General features: G+C 36.5%; 2 protein-coding genes across 2 annotated transcripts; both read left to right on the top strand.

Moving 5' to 3' along the window:
* Positions 1-158: 158 nt before the first annotated feature.
* rnf180 (ring finger protein 180) lies at positions 159-8,446 on the top strand. Its single transcript, XM_023343174.1, has 4 exons — positions 159-1,453; positions 5,470-5,719; positions 7,424-7,549; positions 7,787-8,446. Exons 1-4 carry the CDS (start codon positions 581-583, stop codon positions 7,990-7,992), a joined length of 1,455 nt encoding a protein of 484 aa, XP_023198942.1. The 5' UTR covers positions 159-580; the 3' UTR covers positions 7,993-8,446.
* A 3,884-nt stretch (positions 8,447-12,330) lies between these two features.
* On the top strand, positions 12,331-23,182 carry rgs7bp (regulator of G protein signaling 7 binding protein). The gene is made up of 6 exons (XM_005794905.3): positions 12,331-13,216; positions 14,618-14,784; positions 19,530-19,660; positions 20,054-20,195; positions 21,607-21,677; positions 22,194-23,182. The coding sequence occupies exons 1-6, from the start codon at positions 13,067-13,069 to the stop codon at positions 22,283-22,285; spliced, it is 753 nt and encodes a 250-aa protein (XP_005794962.1). The 5' UTR covers positions 12,331-13,066; the 3' UTR covers positions 22,286-23,182.
* The last annotated feature ends 391 nt before the right edge of the window (positions 23,183-23,573 follow it).

Raw genomic sequence — 23,573 nt, forward strand, 5'->3', positions numbered from 1 at the left:
ATCTATCATGAGCTACTATTTGATGGTCTATGACATACAATAATAATACTTCTACTAATAATAATGATGTTACTTTGAAATTTGTCGTAATGTGACTAAAAGAAATTCCATATGTATGAATATTTTAGCAAGTCACGGTATCAAATAGTGAGTGAAAAGCTGATGCAGTGCTATTTACCATTAGACAAAATGTGACTCTGACTTTTCACTTCATTTTTGTCAGTCCTGTTGGTCCATAATGGTGAGTTTTCTATAGGTTGAACAGCACTATAGTGAGGCTGCGAACAGAGCAACTATTGTAATGGAGCTCAGCATGAGGACTTTGTCTTTGTCAACAGTGTGGAATGCCCCAGGGGGCTCGGTGGGGTAGGACAGGCCAGACCAGAGAGCTGCACCGCTCATCTGCCCTGAGCTGGAACACTCTCTGTTTCTCTTAAATAAAATGCTTCAAAGTACGTGTAGAAGAAATGGGAAGCAGTAGGAAGAGTAAGTGATGTGTGAGAGAGGGTAAAAGCTGCTTAGTTGGTTGAAGTTCCATCCAATGTGATCGGATAATTACGGACGGGTTTTAAAGTTCATAATGAGCTCCCGCATGGGAGTGTCCATCACTGGTGGTGCTAGCAGAAACAGAGAAAATGAGAATGAAGATCCGAGTGAAGGAAACGGCAGCAATGAGGGTCACAATCAACGGATGAGGCCGACGACATCTTGGCTGAGTGATGCAGATCAAGCTGGACAGCATCTGGCCAAACCTGCCCTGTCTGGAAGAAAGGCACGCAGAAAGACCTGTCCTGAAGACAAACAAGGAAGAAGAGGGGACAGAAACCAAGAAAGGGATGAGGAGAGATGCTTCAGAGGTAAGGACAAAGGTCAAGAACTATCTAGAAGGATGGAAACAGTATGTGCAGATCAAGTCCAAGATGAACCAATGAGAGGAACCTCTGAATGCTTTTCCAGCAGTAACTCTGAAATGCAGTTAAAAACCATTTTTGAAGCTGGAGAACCATCAAATCATTCAGAAAGACAACATAATAGTTTGAGATCGCAAGCTGCCAGCTTCACCCAAACTACAACAACCAATTTAAAATCTCAGTCTGGACGGCCTGCTGTTCAAAGCCGATTTACTCATCCGTCATCACAAGACCCTTTATCCAGAGATTTATATCCATTCTGGGCAGAAGTGAGAACAGAGCGACCATCACAATACCCTTTGAGTCAGACGCAAATCTCAGTGTCAGAGGATGAAGAAGAGGAAGATGAGAACAAGGAAGCCATTGAAGAAGACTGTGGTGTGATCGAAGTGACGGGTAGAGCCATGTACTCCACAGAGACACCACCTTGTATGGCTTCAGGAGAGAGGAGGATGAGTAAAAGAGAGAAAAACAGGATTGAAAGTCTGAGAAGGAGGAGGAGGGAGAAATGGAGACCAAGTCAGCAGCCAGAGAGCACACAGGTAAATCTCACTGTGGTTACAGTAATCATACCGCTTTTATTAAATGTTCTTACTGTGAGTTCATACGTTTATGCTCTAAATAAATCAAAAAAACAATTATTCAATTCAAATGAATTTCTTTTCTACTGCTATCCATTTGATGTTAGATTCATCCAACATAATTAATTTAGTACTTATTCAACCTGAAAATAGGAGGTTACACAGAAGTTTGCATCAGTTTTCATGGGGCAAACACACTGACCAATGAGGACATAGGAATCTTGCCAACGTTATGACTTCAAATTTGGAAGAATTGTTAAATCGCAGAACATTGACAAAGCAAACTTTAACACTGCTGAAATTTTTATTAAGGTATTCCAGATTGCTCTAAAGAGCCAGTTGAATGTGTGTACATGCAGGATGAAAGCCTATGACCAAAACAAAGCAACATCTGTGTGGGCATTTGTAGCACAAGATAGAAATTTTAACTTCTGTGCTTCTCTCCTTTCTACCATATTTATATTTAGGTCTTCACATGACACTGTATGTGTCTGTGTGACTGTGTAAGTTCAGCTCAGCCAGACTCCCAACACTTGACAGCTACGGCTGCACCTAGCTCATTTCAATAGTCATTGTGTTTGCGTGGTTTAAAGTGGGGTTACATCTGAATTAGCTGCATGATGAGGCTTGGGCAGAGAGCCCTTCAAACCTGGCCAGACAAAAGAGCTGGTTCAGTTTTGATTGGTTGCTGCTGATCTGTAGTCACGCTGCCAGACTAAAATTATTCTAACTGCTGATGCAGGAAGACTAACATGATTGGTGGAGTAGAGAAACTTCCAATACCAGTCACATAATTAATAGATCACAGATAATGATATTGTTTCAGATGGTGTGGCACCCCAGGTGAGGATGATTTTTAAAAAAGAGACTTACTATGAGTAAGTCTCTTTTTAATATACAGATTTACTCTGTATATTAAAAATACAGATTTTATAAATACAGATTTTATTATAAATACAGATTTATTCTGTATATTAGTGACATAATCTATGACTGAATAATTTTATAAAAAATACATACCATACTTTAGTTTCAGTATATCTACTGTATACATTGGAGTAAGAAGTTGTTTTTTTTACAAAAATCAACATAGCCACATTTATTGGGATCCTTCCATTTAATACTAATTTCCCAGCACATTTTTTAAACTGGCACTTAAGCTTTTCCTGTAACATTTCACAACGTTGGAGCAATCAGAGAGAAGAATTTTTGATCCTTCTTCTAGACCATCAAGTCATCTCTTTTGTTCTTATCTATGCAGCTCAGTACAGGTGTTATATAGAATACAGGTTTAGGAAATTTGATTTGAAAGAAACTTTCTAGTTTTTTTAATGAAAGATATGTCATTAAAATGACTTGATTTAGAAAAAACTGTAAACTGCACTTTCATGAGGTTCCTCGAAGTCGTTGCAAAAGAAACAGATCTACAGCATCACACATCCTTCACCATGTTTTACAATGAAAAACATGGTAAAGTTGTCATGATGGCCTTTTTCATAAACTCTTTGTTTCATAGCTGACTCGTACAGTTTGTTGCCAAAAAGTCAACTTTTGGCTTTAGTGCTGATAAGAGAAGTGCAATGTTCTATTTCAAACACTCTGCTATGACTAAATACTAAACACTTGGAAGCATCCACTACGTTATGTTGTGTCACATAAATCCCAGTAAAATACATGGAAGTTTGTTTTTCTACTTTTGCCATGACCTGAATTGTGGGTTTTGTTATAGAGGAAGCATATCACTATAATATCCCTTAATTAATAATTTGATCTGATTCCTAAGTTTTATTTGTTTATGAATTTGTTTTATTAGTTGAGATAATTGTAATCAGATATCTGTTTTTATTTGATTATGAACCAGCTGTAGCCAACAAGACACTACCGTGTTATACATCCTGTGCTGCCAGGGAGGAACCTCAGTGTCCGTGATTACTTAAGAGCTGTGTATGCTCAGCGTCCTCTCCTCTCTCGGTGTTAATGACACACCTTGAGAGGCAGAGTTGCTGCTACAAGGAAGTCCCTGGAGCTCCCCCTGGGTGAGAAAGCAGTAATTACTGTGGAAACACCCTTAGGCTTTCTTAACACTGAAGCTCAAGGCACATCTCCCACGGGTCTGCAACTGACACATCTTTGTGCAAGAGGTGGAGGCCGAGGTAAATCCCTTCACATGAGGTCTAGCTGTTATTTGGAAATGGTAGACTCAGTGTAGACTCAGGGGCAAAGACAGAGAAACTGACAACTCAGTAGTTTAGGTTTGAATAATTTGACTGGGGAAATATTTGGTGTGATGCAAGACACATGAACAAATACAGAGGATGCAAGAAATATTAATGCAAAACTGCATTTACAGTGCCTTAAAAATGTTGTTTTTTAAATTAAACACTAAACACAATGTGGTTGTATATTGTAAATATTCAGCCTCTAGGTGAATTCATTCCATAACAAAGTCTTGCAGTAATTACAGCTGCAAGTGTTATGGGTTATGCCACTATCAGCTTTGCAGATCTAGATATATAAATGTTGTGACTATTCCTCTTTGCAAAATAGATGAATCTCATTCAAAATGGATGGAGAACATCTGTGAACATAATTCTAAAGTCCTGTCACAGTCGCAATTGTATATTTGTCTGTGATTTAACTTGGCCATTCTAACATAAAAACATTATTTTATTTTAACCATTGCCCTGCAGCTCTGGTTCTAAGTTTAATGCCATTGTCATTGGCAAAATGTATAATAATGCCTTTCTTTGAACAGCAGCTTCCTTCTCGCAACTCTTTCTTTATTTCTGACCAGTCGGAAGTTTCCCTTGATTTTCAAAACATTTGAATACTATTACAAGGCATTGTATAAGTGATAAATGTATGGACTAATTCATTGAATTGAGAGGTTTATTCTGGAATTAGGTATCATCATTCCAGCATTTTTTTTCCTGTTTTCTATAAACCAAGTTCAAATAAGAGCCAGTATTTATATCAAATAATTCTCTCAAACAAATGTTCATACTACAATAAGATGCAATAAAATGCAGATAAAGAGATAGTTTAGCTCCTTGAACTAACTCCTAAACACATGTCTACTCACACATATTATTATATGGCAAAGAAGGTTAACACTCATCAAAAAGGGGGATAAAGAGAGAAAGACTTTCACAAGGGGTTGGCAAAATATGGTGAAATATTTATCACCAGCTAGTGCAATATTGTCTTGTAGAGTGAATATCTTGTGTTTGGAGTTACATAATTGCTACAAGTGATTCCAAGAAGGGGGAAAAGTTCGGAAAACAAAATAATTTCAAAATTAATTCTCTATACCAGACAAAGCTGTGAAGTAAAATTTTCTTTCTCCTTTCCCAAGTCCAGTTGGAACTGTGGTTGCAAAATTTGGACAATGCAACTAAGAGTGAATGTCAAAATAAAGAGCATTACAATAATCTAACTTTGAAGTGATTTCAACAGTAATAACTCATTTTATGTCATAATTAGAGAGAATGTATGTTTATTTTGTTGTAAGAAAGTTGAAATATTTTAAACTTTGAATGGTTTTAAATAAAAAATTTTAAAAAAACTAAATTTCTTGCCTGGGCCTGAAGATTAGAAGAATCTCAAAGAGGTGTTTGAACGATCAAAGCTGGCAGTTTCTGAGTTACTGTTACTCATATAAAAATACCTGTGACCATGCTTTAGATATAAGGCAAAACAGTTCAGTCAAAAAACCTGCAGTAATTCAATATAAAATGTGGTAGAAATGTAATTTTTTGCTTTAGTATTGCAATTTCTTTTTCATGCTTAAAAAGCAGGACCCAACATAAAAACTGCATGCTCTTCAAAATAACCCCTTCAATGCTAAAATACTTACACACATTCACAATAGCAGCAAGTTTGCTTTCACACATAAAAAACATATTTGTGTACTTATGATGGGATGCTGACTTAATTATCAAGCCACATATTTTTTTCACTGTCTCCTTTTATTCCAGAGTTCAACAGAGACCCCCACTACCACCAGCAGCTGCAGCAGCACTGAGGATGAAGAAACTCTGAGCATGAGAGACAAAGAAGGTTTCATCTGTGCCGTGTGCTTGGATGTGTACTTCAGTCCTTACATGTGTCACCCATGCAACCACATCTTCTGTGAGCCCTGTCTGAGGACACTTGCAAAAAACAGCCCCACCAATACCCCCTGCCCTCTCTGCAGAACCATCATCACTCATGTCTTCTTCCAAAAGGGTGAGTCAGTAGTCAAAAACATCTATGTTTAAAGATTTGTAAGCATTATTTAATTTATCTGTGCATCAAAAGTAATATGATAAAAATGCAGCATTAAATATGTTGTGACTGAATTTTTAGTTTGTTTGTTGTTAGTTATACAGATTAGATTTCTGAGCTACTGATTGTTCAGGGGGCCCAGCTGCACATGTCCTGCAGGGAGCAGGGTGGACCTTTTGTTCAGCTCACACCAGATGAGTCACAGAGGCCGAGGGGACAAAATCAAACACAATCCAAACACTTTCATTTGATCCACTCCAGATATAAGAAGTGGTGTTCCTGTTTGGTAGGAAAATAGCCCCTGTGATAGAGTGAAAACAGACGTATCAGGATTTTTTTGTACTACACCATATTTTAATATATATTAATTTCAAGCTATTCATACTTATTATTTAATCTAATAGACAAACAGAACAATACATAATTGTGAAGTGAGAGGAAAATTATCAAAAACTGTTTACTGGTTTTGGAAAATAAAAATCTGAAAAGTAAGACTTTGTGCCCACTATCTTTGCTAATATACAGTCTGAAGTTTTGCCAATTTTTCTACTCAAGTCCAGACTCAAGTGAACTTCTGGGTACAGCAATGTTCAACTGCTATCACAGATTCTCAGCTTGATTTTAAGTCTGGACTTTGACTGGGCCATTGTTAAACATGAACATGAACATGAGAATGATTTCCTTGCTGCTCAGGCCGAATGTTTAACTTCATCAAACTGGACGGTGAATCTTCCTCCCACTATCACTATTCTTTATAGATTGTCTTTATTCCTGACCTATTGGTCATGTTCTTTGAACATCATGATGATTCAATATTTTTGCATGGCACTACATAGTGAAATTCATGGGTTATTTACTCATTAGGTAACTTCTGAGGGTAATTTGATTTTGTTTAAGGATATAAGACTGGTGTCTCCAGTCCTCAAAGTCTTTTAATGTGAGCCTTCTCTACCACACCTGAATCAAATGAATGGCTTGTTACCATGCCTTTGCCAAACTTAATGGCATGCTGAAGAAGAGATAATTCAATCATTTGAATCAGCTGTGTTGGAGAATGAATGCATCTAAAACCTGTAGGACATTAGATCTTGATGACAACGGCTCCTGTTATAAAGATAAAGGGCTTTGAAAAGACATGCATGCTGCATTTTTACATTTTATTTGCTCTATGTTCTATCTTATGCTGATCTATCACATAAAGCTACAATAAAATTAATTTACATTTGCGATTTTAATGTATTTTCTGTGATTTATGTAAAGGTTAGGGGTATACATACTATTCCAAGGCACTGTGTGTGTCCTTCTCGCCGACCAGTGAATTAGATGAAATTTTATGTGAACTAAATAAAGATTTCATCCTATATGATATGACTCTGACAAAAATATGAATAAGTAATGAACTTCATGATTCAGACTGGCCTACTTTTGGATACAAAGTATGAGCAGCATGGACAGGATGGCTGCTAGGACTGCAGAAACAAGTGTTCTTGTAAATGATAAGATGAAAAGAACTTGAGATTGTGTTGATTGTGTAAATCAAGGTCACACTGAGGCCAGTGAGGCTAAATCTGTTTCTTTCCAACATGGTACACAAATCAGACTACAAAGAAATGAAGCTGTTTGTAAGATGATCACTTATTATATCATTATTGTGTTTTTTTTTAGAGCTGAATCAAACAGCAAAGACATTCTTCCCCAAGGAATACCTTTCCAGAAAGCAAAACTTTCAGAGAGCACCTTGTTCAAAGTGGCCTCTCCCAAGCTGCAGGAAGCTCTTCCGCATCTTTCGAGGCAAGCTTTTTTTTTTTTCCCATTTGTTTAACTACCTTTTATTAATAATTTGGAAAATGCGAACAACTTATGGGGTTTTACATATGAAATCAAATGTCAAAAACTTAACTGGCATAAATTATTAAAAAATACTTACTAAAGTAGGTGTAGATTTTTACTGGATACAAAACTCAGTCATGTAAATCACGTTGGTAGTGTTTTACAATAAGCTTACATGAATTTTGTTTTATGAATAAGGTTTCCAAAGACAGTCAACCCCAAGTGTGAGACGCCAGTTCCCCCATGGAGGAGGATTCCCACTCGACACTATCGACTTTGAGGATGACTCTAGAGGCTGGCGTTTCGACATGGACATGGTCATAATCTACATCTACTCAGTCAACTGGGTTATTGGATTTTTCATATTCTGCTTCCTTTGCTATTTATTCTTTCCTTCCTTTTGACAATCTTGCCGACTGTGATGGGACGACACAGAAATGCAGCACGTTGAAGTCTGAAGAGGAGAAAGTTATTATTTAAAGACGCATTAAATGTATTGTGGAAGAAGGAAGACCTGAGCAATCAGTTTTAGCGAGAAGCCAATGACTGAACTTCAAGTAGGTGCAAAAATAAAAACTTAAAAAGAGCAAATTGTGTAGATGAGACATTTTGAACTTAAATGTTCTGTTTTCTGACTTCATCTGATTAAGTCAGAAAACTTAATCACACACAGGGAAGCAAAGCCAAGTTAATAAATCATTCAGGCTGCAGTGTTTATTTTTGACCTGATTCAGTTATTGTTTAGACACAATTGGTAGGTGTAGTTGTTCAAAACTAAACATTGATTTCAATTATGAAATACTTTAAAAATGCAACATAAATATTTTGTCCATACTTAAGACCTAATAAAGGAAAGTTTTTTGTTAATTACCAAAGTTTTGTTTTTTGTTCTTTCATTTTCTTTTGGAGACCTGAGGGATAGGAGGGACAGTGCTATAACATGCAGCACTGTCCCTATTCATTGGTGTAAGACATCTTTAATTATGTTGACCTTTTAATGTAGCAGCATATTTTCACAGTGCAAAATTAAGAAAAATCTAACCTGAAAACATATATTCAGTAAAGAAAAAATACAGTATATTAACAAATCGTAGTTTTAACTAAATCAATGCTGCCTTATGTATTATCACTCCTTCAATTTCATAGAAAACAAAAATTCTGCTTTTACTTTTCAAGTTGATCAAGACTTCTTAAAACATTTAATTAGTAATCAATAATCCACGATCCGAATTATTAAAACTTATCATTACAGAACTGCAATAAAGATCTTGAGGTCATGAACTCTCAACTAGCAACCATAAGATAATTTCACCATGCCAACCAGTTGTTGGGACTGATGTCTGGAAAATAAAAGTCCTACCATCGTGAACATAAACATGCTGAGTTTGCTAAATACAGCTGGAAATCTTATATGAAATATATATGCTGTGGTTAGATACAACCAAGATTATAAAAAAGGAGAAAAGGTGTAAAAAGATGGAGAGACATCTAATGCCAATGCTTTGGAAAGAGGATTAGAAGACATGGGATTATAGACTACTTAAAATACAAAGACATTTAAAATTAAAAATAAAATGAATATTGTTCATAGGAACAATATGACTTTATTCGGACAGTTTTATGAAATATTTTCTAGTAAATACCAAACCTTTTCACTTGAAGTATAATCACTCTTCATTCATGAACATTCTAGTCTCCTGCCCTAGAAAAGCTGTGGGTTGAGCTGAAGAGTTGAAAGCAAAAGAGAGGATGTATTAGGATGATCTAAAAAGGCTGCATGAAGATGAATACTTAGAGATTCCTCCCTTTGTTAGTTCCAGACCTTCAAAAGTAACAGTTGTAAGGACTAAGTGCTGTTGTAAACTGGTTATCACAGTACTTAAATACAAAAAATATATTTTAACGAGTTGGCATTTCATTTGGAAAATGTATTGTTTATTTATTCTATCAGTGTTGAGCTCTCATTGAAGCCAGCTGATCATACACAATACATTAACAGCAGGTATGCACATGAGTAGGGTTAAGGTTTTTAGTTATTGATAAGTGAAGAATTGCATCAAATGTATCTTTGAGGATGTAAAATTAGATATGTGAACTGGAAATCTGGACTGCTGTTTTTTCAACAGAGGTTTAACTTTCTCTTTGTATTTTGACTTGGAATTTATGCATGTAATCATTGCAGTAATATCAGACCTCTCAGCAAGTCTAAATTAAAACATACTGTATTTAAAGAAAATCTATCTACTATTTAAATGAATTAAGGAATTATGACCCATGATGTAAAGTTGCTTCATAATGACTTTCTATGATGCATCATTAGAGTTAAAAGTTCTTCAGAGTCTTCCTCTTAAACACTTAAAAGGTAGTAGCTTGTATGAGCAATGTTTAAAATGAGCAGGTGTCTGTAAGTCTATTAATAAATTATGTCTATATGTTTATAATTTATCATATTAAAACGGCAAGCTGTCAGGCTGTTTTAGAATGCAGCCTGATACATCTTTGTGTATTTGTTACTAATGCAAATACATTTATCTGTATGATTGCAGTTGCCTCATACTTGAGAAAGCATTGTACTTGTTGGCCTAATATATGATGTGTTTGCTTACTTATTTGGTGCCACAACTAAAACATTTCTATTTTTCTTTTGAAAGCCTTTCCTTTGAATTCACAACTCTATAGCAACATATCTACAGAAAAGCCACTACTGTACACTGAAAGTGGTTCCTAATTGATTCAGGACATCTATGTTCTTTTTGCGGTTTGGTTGTTTGTCCAAGAAGGACCAAACAACCATTGAAAGCCTGCAACAAATTGAAATACATTAACAGGAAGCAAATGTTTGAGAGGACCATTTCCTTCTGTGAGAAAAATAACTGACCCATATTGATCACTTTTACATATATGGATTTATATAAAGTATATGTAATTGTTTTGTTTTCTATATAGCCACTATCCATGTTTGGTGCGATGCTCAGTGTGTGGCTACTTTAATCATAAAATATGTGAAATAATTTTATTTTAAGAGAGTTTGCTGTTTTAAGCCTGAACATCATAAAAACAACAACAACAAAAAAACCACATGTTTATTATTTGGCACTGATTGTTTTAAATTAATGTTTTGAATGTCTGCTCTGTTTTTATTCAGAGGATAACATTTTGAATATGAAGGATAGAAAAATCTCTTACAAATACTGATCTGGGAGTCTACAATAGGATATTTCCATACAAAACTTAGTGATTGATTATTGCTGTTTGTAATAGTTCATAATTGCAATTCTAACAATTCTAGAATCTTTCACATACACTTAGTTAGCTTGAATAGCTAATGGTAGCTAGCGCCTAATGGTGCCAATGTGTGAATGGTTTTGGTCACATACTTTAAGGTGTGAACTTAAAAAAATGCATGTTCGTTTAAGTGAGAAAAGATCAGAAAAATACTTCTCTCCATTGCAAATTCGATGAGGACTCAGGGCTTGCTAACAAAAGGTCTCTCATTCATCATTGTTCTACATAGTTGCTGTCTTATGAGGATTTGTTAGTATCATTCTATAAGATCCACAGTGATACAACACTATACTCTGCGTGTGTATAGTTGATGGTTCTGCTGCTGTGTGTGAGTGTTATCAGAGAAGCAAAGCTAGCCGTGGGGTTGAAACAAACATCTATTATTCTGGGGCAGAAACTTTGTTGACGTACAATTCAGCTGTATTAATTCTCTCTTCATAACTTTCTCCCCCTGGGTAGACACCACAACCTCTGGATTAATACTCACAATATTCTGTGAGATTATCACAGTAACACTTTCCCTAAACAATATTCACACCCTCCTATGTGTGTGTGCGTTCAAAGTTAGAATCTCCCCCAAATCAACCAAAAATCCCTCCATTCAGTTTTCCATTATTATGCTTGTACAGTAATCGAGCCAGACACTTTTCTTCCTAAGATGATTCCAAAATCTGGTTTGGTATTTGAGGAACACAAGGAAGTCTTAGCCAATGTTATGGGTATGCATGTGTGTGGAAACCTGTGCATCATATTGCTTCCACAAGAAGCAATATTAGGTTTTTGGGAATCAATGTTAGGGGCTGGAAAAAATATTACAAGAGATACAAATGTAAAGCTAATAATTTGTTTATATTGGCCTCCCTCATTATATTTCAGATAGGTAGGGTTTGGGGTTATGCAGTCAAATTGAAAATCAACCTTGAGGTTGCTTGGCGAGTTCTAACTTTCCGAGTCAGAATTTGAGCATTGCCTAGCCTTCTTATTGCTTTTCTGACTGGGAACTTGGAAAATCCAACTTTTGAATGTAAAGATAACGTATGGGTTTTATATCACCATAATTTTGTAGATTTTTTATTACTCCTGTTGTTTCTGCACATTTTCATTACCCTTTTTCCTTCCACTCAACCTTCTATTAATGTTTCCGGATAAAGCAACCTGTGAGCGATCAGTCTGTGCAGCAATCTACATCTGTTCCCTGCCCTCCCTATGGAGGGCGTAACTCTATGTTATATCATTTTTGATGTTGTTCCAAATTACAGAGTTGCACCTGTAGATCACATCACAAAAAGTACATTTCGGCTCAGTTTAAAAGTTTAAAGTGACCAAGTTCAGTCCTCACATAGCTCGCAGCATTTTTGATTGGACAATAATCTTCATTTTCAAGGTTTACTAGAGTCTGGTTAAAGGGCCCTATTAGTATTCCCGTCCCACGGGTGCGCAGTGTTGCCAACCACAGAGCCACGTCAGGCCTGTAGGAAGTACTCATCTTCGTTCTGCCTTTCCAAGGTTAGAGATAGGCCCGCCCGACTGGCAGGAAGCACTCAAAGAAGAAGAAGAAAAAAGACACTCAGAGCCGGACTGGAACTCCGACGCCAGGGATCAGTTTCATATTTTCTCCTACACAGAAGCTCAAAGTGTAGGCTGCGACTTCTATTCTCAGCGCACTCAGACGGCGTTATTTGGTCCGCATAGAACAGAAGAAAATATTTTTAATCGCCCGGTGCTTGATGGAAACGCGCAATCATAAAAAATGGTTGCATTTGGAGACCATCCGTGAATGCGATCTGACATCTGTGCGTCAGAAAGGACGCTTCTGCAAACTGGACTCCTAGCCGGGTGTGAAGAGTCCTCGTTGTACACCTTTATAGCGGCGCGGGAGTGAAGGTGACTTGATCCCAGACGCAGTCAAGGCAATGCGGAGAGGAGCCACAGGCGCTCATCCTCTACTTTTTCTGCGCCCTTAGGCTCGTCTGGGATTTTTTCCCCTCCCTCTCCTACAATAAATTAAGGTAGCGACAAAGAGCAATAAGAATAGATCGAGCTTCAGTTGTCGAAGGTGAACGGTAAAGGGTGCAGGGTGGTGAGGTAGAAGGAGGACAGCGGTGGAGGAGTTTTTATCATTAGAAATATTTGTGGCTGGAGTCGGACAGAATCGTTCCGTTTTGGGGCTGTTTTAATCGTGGATGTGTATGCATGAGTTCTGCATCGAATGGGCGCAAAAACCGCCCCAGATCCACCGGGAACATCTTCCAGATCGGCAAGCCTCCGAACCGAGACCCGCAGCGGAGGGAGAGCACCGAGAGTACCCGCAAAGCCCAGCGCGCCGTGGCCGACTGCAGAATGGTAGGTCTGCGGCACGTCTGTGTCTGCAAGGCGCCTCTGATAAAAAGAGTGCCAAGATTTCTTTTGCCGTTTGACAATTGAATATCCTGCGCATCTAGCACGCAAAAATGAGTGACTTTACCCAGGTCTGCCTAAAAATAGCCGTATGCATTTACACTTAAGCCAAACAGAACACCTCGGCGTGCAGACGGACTGTGTGATTTGCATTTAGAGTGTGGAAAAGAGATAGGTGCTTATGATTTGGGGCTGATTTGCTGAGATTTTTTAAGAAAGGATAGAATTACATGACATATGTGCAGATGTTCATAATCATGGCACATCTGTCTTGTGTTTTAACAGAAATGATCAAGCCTTCGCCAAACATCACTGATCGTCATGCAGTCTTCTCGTTTTCAGGCAGGATGTACAACACGAGCAAAAATACCTGTGCCCCAATACGCTCACAATCTTATTTCTCCAGGCAAAGAAATTAAATAAAACATGAGTCCCCCCCCCAAAAAAATTATATATGGGTGCACTAACTCTTGTCTATATAGGCTGTTGTAATGGCGATGCTTCACAAATCTTCAGTCACGTTTTCCTGACTTTGTAACTGCAGATGTTCAAGTCTGCACATTTTTCGTTTGCATACTGCAGCTCCCCTTGCTGGGTTTAGGTAATCTTCGTTTTCCACCGCTTCTCATGTTTAACATCTCAGACTTTTCTGCTGCAGTGACAGGACAGGAGCATAAGTTTTCTCAAGGAGGTGCTGGTCTATGAGTCAGTTTTGCTGCCCCACTCCCACAATTTTATAGTATTCATGCAGATTTCAGATTAATAGTAAGGAACACATTACCTCCAAGGTTTATATTATCCAAACAAACAACAAACAAACAAACAACAAAACAGAGTTTTTCTGAAACAACCTCTTGTTGAAAGTTTTTTAAATCACAATATAATTTCCTAGCATGTCTGCACCCACATAAAAAAAAGGACCAAAATCTTGTAGTAACTATGCCAGACCTGAATGTAGTGCTGTAACATGGTCATGAAAATAGATATTTATCAAAAGAAGGAGCAGTGGAGCATTTGCTGTCGTTTTACATCTGTGCTTGAGGTGAAGCGTATGGTTAGATGTGGGGCCATAATGTCATATTTTCCAAATTTTTGCATATTTGAAAGAAAATCCACCAATTCAAAACACGCAAACTTAAACTTGCTTTTAAAACTTCTGTTGGAAATTTATAAAATAACCATCCATCCATAGCATATACTCGTCTATCCATTTTAGGGTTGGAGATGTGAGGTGGCTGCCTGTAATTGTAATTTTCTGTCACCATTCATTCTGATGTGCTGCTGTTTAATGTGTCACTTGAAGCTCAGATTAATTTTTGTGATTCTTTTTGTCTCAATTTAACTCAGATCGTCCAAGAATTCAACACACTTGTGGCTTTGTACCGTGAGCTGGTCATCTCCATCGGTGAAATCACTGTTGACTGTCCTACTTTGCGGGCCGACATGCTGAAGACCCGAACCAAAGGCTGCGAAATGGCAAGGGCGGCACACCAGAGTCTCTCATTGATTTCAGGGTCAGTTTGCTGTCCATGGTGCTGAAAAATATCACAATGTGCCACACTGTCAGAATTTGGAAAGTGGTTTACTTTTTTTCTTCAAAGCAAACCCCTTGTTTGCATAAGCATCAAGATTGTTGGCTGGCTTGTTTTGTTTACCTCAACCCCTGTAACAGAGACAGGACAAGGCATAACTGAACTAAGCAGCTGCTTTTGGTCCCTCTGGCCAGTACATGTGCTAGACATCTCACACTGACTACAGATATGAAAACATCCAATTTATTGCCATGTTTTTTAATAACTAAACACACATATAAAGCAGTTTAAAAATGTCAGGATAAAAAATTTAGAATACTTATTAAAACTTTGGTAGAGCCTGTAGTTGCCAGCTAAGAGAAATGCTGTTTGTAGTTTGCAAATTGTATTTTTAAAACTGTGCTACCTTAACGTACATAAGAGAAGAACCTTCTTTATTTTATTTTAAAAAAACAGATATACTGTAATTATTTCATTGATTGGTTTATGAAGGGCTATAAACATCCAATTAAGCATAATGATAAATTAATAATGTTTAAAAAGATAACACAAAAAAGCAAAATGTTTAAAAGGTTTGTGCTTAATAGCCTTTCTGAGTGAATGTATCTTTAATTAGCTTTTGAAAAGCCCTGGTTCAGTGATAGCACAAAAATCCAAAGAACGTTAATTTCTGATCATAGGTGCCACTATCCCATAGTCCTTGGAACATCCAACAAAAGATGTTTGAATGACCCAAAGGATCTGCCACTCAAACAAACACTCAAAAGTCCAGTTAAATAAGGTCTGATGTCATTAATAGATTAAAAAAAAAATTCTAAGTTTAATATCAATTGTAAAACTAATACGACACCCGTGTAAAGAATAAAAAATAGTAATAACATACACACGTGAGGACGTCTTAGCTAAAAGATGGGTGGTTGCATTTTGGACAAGATGAAGATAATTTAGGCTAAACTGGAAGACACCAACATACACAGCACTACGTTGTTGAGTCTGGAGCAAATAAAAGCCTGAAAGGCTTGATTTGAAAAAAAGGCTTAACTTTGTCCAGAAGACAAAACTGAAGAAAGTTTGTCCGGACCACAGAGTCTATTTAAATTTTCAATTGTAAAATCCTGATCAGTTATTAGCCCTAAATGTTTAACAATATTTTTCAAATTTAAATTCTAAGCACTGACCTAAGTGAGCAATTTAGAAGCAAACAAAATCATTCTGTTATAAAGTAAAATTTTCTTCCAACACAGAAATAATCAAGCTTGTAAAAACTAAAACAAAAATGCATTGCTGCTGTGTTGTCTGGTGGATGATGGGCTTTAGTGGAAATGAGGCCCTGACTCAAATTCTGGTCAGGACCCAGGACAATCTTGAGCCGCCTCTGCTCTATAAACATGCAAGCATTAGCCCACTCCATTAAACATACTGAGTTTGAGGGGAAAACAGAACATGAGATCAGCTTTTAAAAATCATCTGTAATTTGCAAGCGGAAGAGCTTTTCCAGGAAACGATCACCACACCATGGTGTAACCGATCACTTTCATTTAGCTGTGGCTAATGCACAAAGTGGAGTGGCAGTGGGATGCTTCCCCGGATGAATATTTGAGAAGATATTATCAATGGTATAAATCCGATGATTTTTTCCCATGCTTTTAATACATTGTATGCTTAGTTCTGACTTAATTTTATAGGTTGTTTCTTTGTTCTGTGATTTCTGTATCACGGCTTTGCTTATTTTCCTCGCTCCTAAGTGGTCATTATAATACAGTACTTTGGGGTTTGTTTTTTTTCTAACAATATCGTGGATGCAATAAAGGAAACATCAATGCTAAGTGGTTAGAGTTTAAATTAGTTTCCTCTTTCTTGACTCAGAGTACAGTGTCATTATAAATGTACACTTTAAAATAAATCTAGATAAATAGTGGTAACAGAAAGCTGAAAAGGCCTAGTTTGACGAGAGGTTTCCTTCAATACTTCAATACTTGTGCCAGTGGATGAGGGGGATTTTAAGATCCTCTGAGGGGTAAGATGCCAGATGCCTTGGCACCATCAAACTTACTTAAACAACAATTGGAAAATTGCAGCCAGTGGTGGGTGAGAGGAGAGAGATTTGGAGGATGTCTGTAGTTCAATGTCGTTGCCAATGCCCATTGAATGTTGGAAAGACCCCAGTATTAAGTTTATTGATCTAATACAGCCCATATCCTTGCCTGCCTGTGATTGGCAGACTATTAGGTCTGTAAAATCCCTTAATGAGCTTTCACTATAATTAGCATTTTACTAGAGAAATATAAATTTAGCTTGTTTGATTCTTAGATCATTGCATTTCTCATCTTTCAACATTTATAAAACTTTTCATTCACTGTTTGGTGCTTTTACTTTACAAATGCTCACATATTTAGCCATTGATTATTACTAATCTTGGTTTAATATCACCTGGATATTTTAAATCAGGACTGCCCAGTGGAGCTGATTTGTTGCAGGAAGGTAGTCGATAAAAACATCTTTCTGAGACATTTGTGCATGCAAACATGAATATTCTCAAGAGAGTCCAGTTGCTTCAAATAGGAAGATAATGTGCATGTTAAAATTATTGGCACCTCTAGCTTGCCCTTAGGAGTGAGTGTGCATGCATGATTGGCTGACCTGTGATAGACTTGCATCCTGTCCAGTTTCTTCCCCACTTCTTGCCCATTGACCGCAGGAGATAGCAGGTATGGGAAATGGAGATAGAAAGATTTTATTCCTAGACAGGAAATACATCAACATACTTTTATAATCATTTTCTCAAAGCTCACAATTAAATAATTAGCTGAGTAATGCAGAAAACTGTTTTTTTTCTGGCATATTTCTCAGCTATAAACCTTGAAAATGAGTAAAACTTTTATTTCCTGGTGTTTCACCTTCTGAAAAGAGATGATGCCACGACTATTTTTAGAGGCTATTAACTACTGATAACATTAACCTTTTTCTTTAAGATCCTTGGATCTATTGTCAAACCCTGGCCGTGCAACTACTGGCAGCTAACACTAGTTTCTTCTCCAGTACATATATATTTACAATACCATGACTGCACACTCACCCCATACAACACCCTGTTTCAACTTTTATAGATGCCGGAAAGCAGGGTGTTGGATCACCAGCTCACCTCTGGTACTATAGGTCATGCTTGAAAAACTCAGTGTAATTAAATTGTAAGTGCCCAGAAAAAGTCACAGAGAGTTTTCAACGCTCGCTTATCTATGTAAAATATTTCAGGCTGAACAATGATTATTTCTGGTTATAGGAATAATGAGGATTTACACAAAGTTAAAACGTTATAGAAGTAGTCACATATGCAGCGATGGTCTTGTATGAATTCTTGAAGGTCTTAGAACTAGAAATTTGGGGTCAATATATACCCTGTAGGAAGGACAGTATAGCCTCTCCCAGTTATAATTATTGACCAACTCACATAAAGCCCCATTGGGATTTAAACAGGACTTTATCATGTATTTTGTGGTGACTGAATCAAACTTAGAAGTTTTTCTTTTTTACTACTTTGGGCCTTTTTGGGTTCCTCTGATTCACTTAGAGTCAGAGGAACCTCTAATGAGTCACAAATCAACATAATGGTTGATAAAATGTTTCCAAAAAAAGAAACATAGGCTACATCAGGATACTAGTGGCACTTCTCATAATCATTGATCAATAAGTATACTTCCTGGTTTTTTTTGTATTTTTTCAAAGACTTTAGAGAAAGTGGTAGCCCAACAATTAATATATTTATATATACATTGAGTCTGAAGTCCACCTTCTTCCCATTCAGTTCAATTTCTGGATTGATTATTCCACTATAACATCATGTTGTTTTTTTCTGGAATTCCTGAAATTGTCCTTGTAAAAAGGTAAAGTGGTAGGTTCACCCTTCTTTGATCTACATTAAGCTTTTTACTGTGTTAATATTGCTGTGTCAATATTACTGTGAGTTAATATTTTAAGTTGACCTGGTTCAAACTGTTCACAGTTATCACTGCCTTGCTAAAATCCTACCATGATAGGTGTTCTCAGTGTCTTCCTAAATGATGCCGCTAATGGGACATTGCACTACTGAGGTGTCAAAAGGAGACGTTTGAGGCATCTGTTATTTAGTTTATATAACAACCTCTCATCTGTGTTTGGTAATGATGTTGATGTTCAAATGTATGCTGACGATACAGTCATTTACACACAGGATAGACATAAAATAAGTGGCAGCCATATTATCAGTAGCAATGGATTGAAGTGCAAAATTTCAAAATGTCTTTCTTCAAAAAACAAAAAAAAAAGTAACTGATAAAGGAGAAAAACAATATCTATTGATGAGCATAAACATCAGGGAACTAATTTAGACTCTACTATTAGGTTTAAAACATATTTACTGCTCTAAAATGAAATTTGTCTAACTTTTGATGTATAAGAAACATCCTGTCCATATGGATGGATATATACTCTGACAATCCAGAGTGATATGGGACACATGAATTCTTTAAGCATAACTTCTGCTCATTTTGCAATGACACCTTAATGTTCTCATGTTCTGTTTTCAGTTCTCCAAATATGACAGTATTTAGCATTTGACTTTTCCTGCTACTTCTTTATGTTACAGAATACCATAGAGTGCCCATAAACATATTGATCTAAGACCGTTAAAATGGCATAACTGTCAGCTGTAGCCAATAATGTTTTTTTGCTTTCACTATTTGCCATTTCAGGCCAGAGGACGGGGAAATCCACCCTGAGATCTGCAGGCTTTTCATCCAGCTGCAGTGCTGTCTGGAGATGTACATCACAGAGATGCTGAAATCTGTCTGCCTGCTGGGATCCCTGCAGCTCCACAGAAAAGGTTAATGCACATAGACTGCATGGCAGTTTATGGGTAACATTAAATCAAGTTTTTAAAAAAACGTGAAATGATTAACCGTAAAGCATGAAGCAAATATATTATTTAGTACTTCAGAATGAATGACTGTATGCAAATCAGAGGATTTTGTAGCTTTATTTATGTTTGTACCAATTACCACCTTCAGCTTATGTTACATTAACACTAAAGGTTAAGTTAGTTAACCTTTAACGTAGCTAGAAGTTAAGTTAATGTAACAGAAGCTAAAGAGGCTAAAGGTGGTAAATGATAAGTGATCAAATTGCAAACTTTTCTTCATCGGCTTTCTCATTTTCAGATTTTTTACATTTTGAATATTAAATAAATCATATCAAACTTATTTTCTTTGTGCTTTAGGTAAAGATTCATGTTGCCCTCCTGGAATCGACACTAAGACTGAAGACTCTGACATCCCCATCCTGGAGGATACCTCTTCTTCACCCACTGATTGTTCTCAGCTCTGCTGGCTGGTGGCCACTGATATAGAAAACATTGAAAAGTAGGTTGAAAAATGTTTTCTGAGAACAACCTGAACGTTTTATGTTTTTTTACGCAGGTCTTCAGAACTCTCCTAAACTTTAGACACTAAAAGTACAGAAATAATGCTCAAAAACATATACAAAGCAGCCATGTATTTTTTTTACTTAACTATTTAATTTAAATGTAAATGAGAAAAGGGTTTTCAAAGAGATTACATAAAGTTATTTTGTGGGGGATCTGTTTCACACAAGGAGCCAGCCGATAAAGTCTACCATATGAAAAGCCTCATCAAAAGGACTTTAGGATATTTGTTATAATACTGCAAAGAAGTGGTTCATGCTCATTGGATTTTTTTTTTCAAAACTATCTCTAAAATCTTTGTCCATTTATAGTCATAGAGAAATCAGCAGATGTTTTCACAGCATGTCCGATGGTGTAATATGGTTATTGATTATTCATTTTAACAATGTAATCAAATCCACAACTGACATCTGAAGATGTCTGAAGATACACAATAAAAACTAAAGGAAATCTTTTCTTTAAAATGTTCTGTAAAATTTAATAAAATTGCAATTTCTGCCAACAAATTTTTTCAAATAGGTGTTCAAAACCTCAGCTTAATGTGAATTAAGGAAACCGAAGAAAATTGGAGACTATTTTAAGTTGGATTGGGCCTTGAGAATTGAACAAAACATGAGTGTGGCTTCACTTCAATAAAAGAGCTGTCCGGTCTGGCCTATACAGCATTTGCAGCCAAAATATATTGTACAAAGGAGAGTGAACGACCAACATAATGTGATAACGGAGACATGGTTTGGAATAATAGAGTGGTCTGTCTTTGAGGTACTGCGTCAAACTTCCTCCACTGCTGCTTCCTCCTCCGGCTATGACTCCCCAGCCTCGAATGATTCCATTCACAGTTTTGGACTCTGTGTTTTTAAGTTCTTCTCTTTTGTTCGTTTGATTTTCTGCACCAGGTCAGCCCATCAGCAGGAGCTCAGTAACCTGCAGCATCAGATACATACTGTATGTGTAAATGCATCTTCATCAGCTTTTTAAAAGTAAAGCTCTCTTGCAAAGGTGCACCCCTGTGAAAAGAATTCAAAACATTAACTGTATATTCAAGTACATGTGTGTGATATTTATAGAGTTGGAAGTAGTCCAAGAAAATAATTCATAGTTAAGTTCATGAAAGGTAAAAATAATGAATTTTAATTGAGAAGTTGAGACTATTTTAACCAGACAAATTGTTATATGTAGCTCCTTTGAACCATGTTGACTTCTTTGACTCTGTCTCTGAATAGAATTGGAATTGAGAATAGTTTGGAACCGGAATCATAATCGGAACCAGAATCGTTCAAATTCAAACGACGCTCAACCTGAATTTTAAATGCCACATTTCAGTTACTCAAACTTTTGTATTTTTACAGGGACATGAGAGATATGAAGAACCTTCTAAGTAAACTCAGGGAGACAATGCCTTTACCACTGAAGAACCAAGGTAAGGGAAAGAGTATGCCTCATTTAACACCAAGTTTTATTCAGTAGAAAAGCAAAATAAAAATGCTATCCATATAATCGTCAGAAGTCCCAATAGGTAAAGAAAGTTGGAATCTCCTTGCCTATATTGCATACAAATGGTTTATATGTAAGATATATACAAAGCTGTACATATGGTGTTTAAATATACCGTAGCACATCCATGATGCTGTGGGCTGCCTCATCTCAGTTCCCAGACATAAACTCTGTAGTGAACCTACACAGTAAGTTTCAGAAAATAAAGCATAAAAGAGGACTCAGGATTCATAACAGTCTACAAATTATAATATTTCCACTTCAAGATTATGCAACTGTAATGAAATTTTTAACTTTTGGGTTTTTTGAAGTTATAATATCTAGACATTTATGATCACTTCGACTATCTCCCATAAACTAATTAGTCTAGGTAACAATTGAATGTGTTTATGTTCATTTATTTTGCCTTTGTTAAAAAATAATTGTGTGCTCTTTTCTCCAGATGACAGCAGCCTGCTGAACCTGACTCCCTACCCTCTTGTCCAACAGAGGAAAAGGCGTTTCTTTGGGCTCTGTTGTCTGGTAACCAGCTAAAGTCCCCACCTTCTAACGTAGGAGGCGACAACAAAGACATCATCACCCACTGTCTGTCACCACTCGTGTCTCCCACCGATCTACTACTGCCACTTTCAAATGTATTCTCTTTTTTTTAAAAGGCTGCCCATTTTATAATTTTATTTTGTAATACAAAGGAGAATTGTAACTGCAATGTAATAAAAATAAAACACCACAATCATATATTTTAAGATATTTTGCAGAAGCTTTTTTCTTTTTCTTTTTTTTTAGTAAATAAATCGACTGCTTGTCTAATTTGAAAAAAAAAGAAAAAAGAATGTGAGCTCACATGAAACAATGTCATTGTTTGGTTATTACCACAGTCCCGAATGAGTGAAGTAAGGATTGATGTTTCAAAAAAGGGAATTTAAATGTCTGTGTTGTCAGAAATAATGTGATATGATTAAAAGCGATTTGAAGAATTAAAGGCCACACTCCCAGAAATAATGGGATGCCTTTGTCAAATATTAGATGGCAGGTTTGTGCAGAAAAGTTGTTGTGTATTACAGTCTCTGTTTTCTGTTTCTTGCTGTTTTTGTTCTTACTGTACTTAATTTAGTCTTCCATAAACCAAGAACCTGTATTCAACTTAAACTATCCAGCTTCAAATGGAATATATGAGACATTATTCAAAGGAAAACTTCTTTGCACACAATATCTATCTATAAAGACGTTAGACCTGTACATACACATACGCAAGGCTCTTAATTATTTTCAACGCTGGAGTTGGTTAGCATAGAGAACCTGTTTTGGGGTAGTAAATGAGCAAGGATCTTGTACTAACTGAGGTATAATGGAAAAGGAGAATGTGAAAATAAAAGCTGTAATAGGTCATTTTACATTGTTAATAAAACTTTGTTATTGAAACCACTTAAATGGTGTGTCACACTTGTCTTACAAGTAATACATCAAAGTGTCCATATGGTGGAGACAGAGAAACAAAATTGAAAGACTAAAAGGGGTTTATTGTGAACACAAATACATGAACAGAATAGATGTATATGTCATTTTGATACAAAAGTAACTGCACATTTCTGTTGATATATACATAATGGCATCTGACTGATTAGTCGGATGCCTTAGGATTTTAGGATTAGGATTTTTTTTTGTGTAATTGTGTTACTGGAAAATTCCTGTGTCTTGTTATGTATACTTATTTGCATTGTTTTAGTTTTTCTATCTGTACTTATTTTGCTCAGGTTCCTTGTTCACAGCTGGTCTACATCATCTGATCTGGAGAAAGCTAAGTAAATAATGCAGATAGGCC

This window comes from Xiphophorus maculatus, chromosome 12 (genome assembly GCF_002775205.1).
Source record: "Xiphophorus maculatus strain JP 163 A chromosome 12, X_maculatus-5.0-male, whole genome shotgun sequence".
In the NCBI taxonomy this organism is placed as follows: domain Eukaryota; kingdom Metazoa; phylum Chordata; class Actinopteri; order Cyprinodontiformes; family Poeciliidae; genus Xiphophorus; species Xiphophorus maculatus.

What these genes read in the sequence shown, in the direction of transcription:
- rnf180 (XM_023343174.1), top strand. Translation starts at nt 581, where the DNA reads ATGAGCTCCCGCATGGGAGTGTCCATCACTGGTGGTGCTAGCAGAAAC. An exon ending in AGCAGCCAGAGAGCACACAG is followed by an intron (nt 1,454 to 5,469) that starts GTAAATCTCACT and finishes CTTTTATTCCAG; the next exon opens with AGTTCAACAGAGACCCCCAC. An exon ending in GCTCTTCCGCATCTTTCGAG is followed by an intron (nt 7,550 to 7,786) that starts GCAAGCTTTTTT and finishes TTTATGAATAAG; the next exon opens with GTTTCCAAAGACAGTCAACC.
- rgs7bp (XM_005794905.3), top strand. Translation starts at nt 13,067, where the DNA reads ATGAGTTCTGCATCGAATGGGCGCAAAAACCGCCCCAGATCCACCGGG. An exon ending in AGTCTCTCATTGATTTCAGG is followed by an intron (nt 14,785 to 19,529) that starts GTCAGTTTGCTG and finishes TTGCCATTTCAG; the next exon opens with GCCAGAGGACGGGGAAATCC. An exon ending in GATATAGAAAACATTGAAAA is followed by an intron (nt 20,196 to 21,606) that starts GTAGGTTGAAAA and finishes GTATTTTTACAG; the next exon opens with GGACATGAGAGATATGAAGA.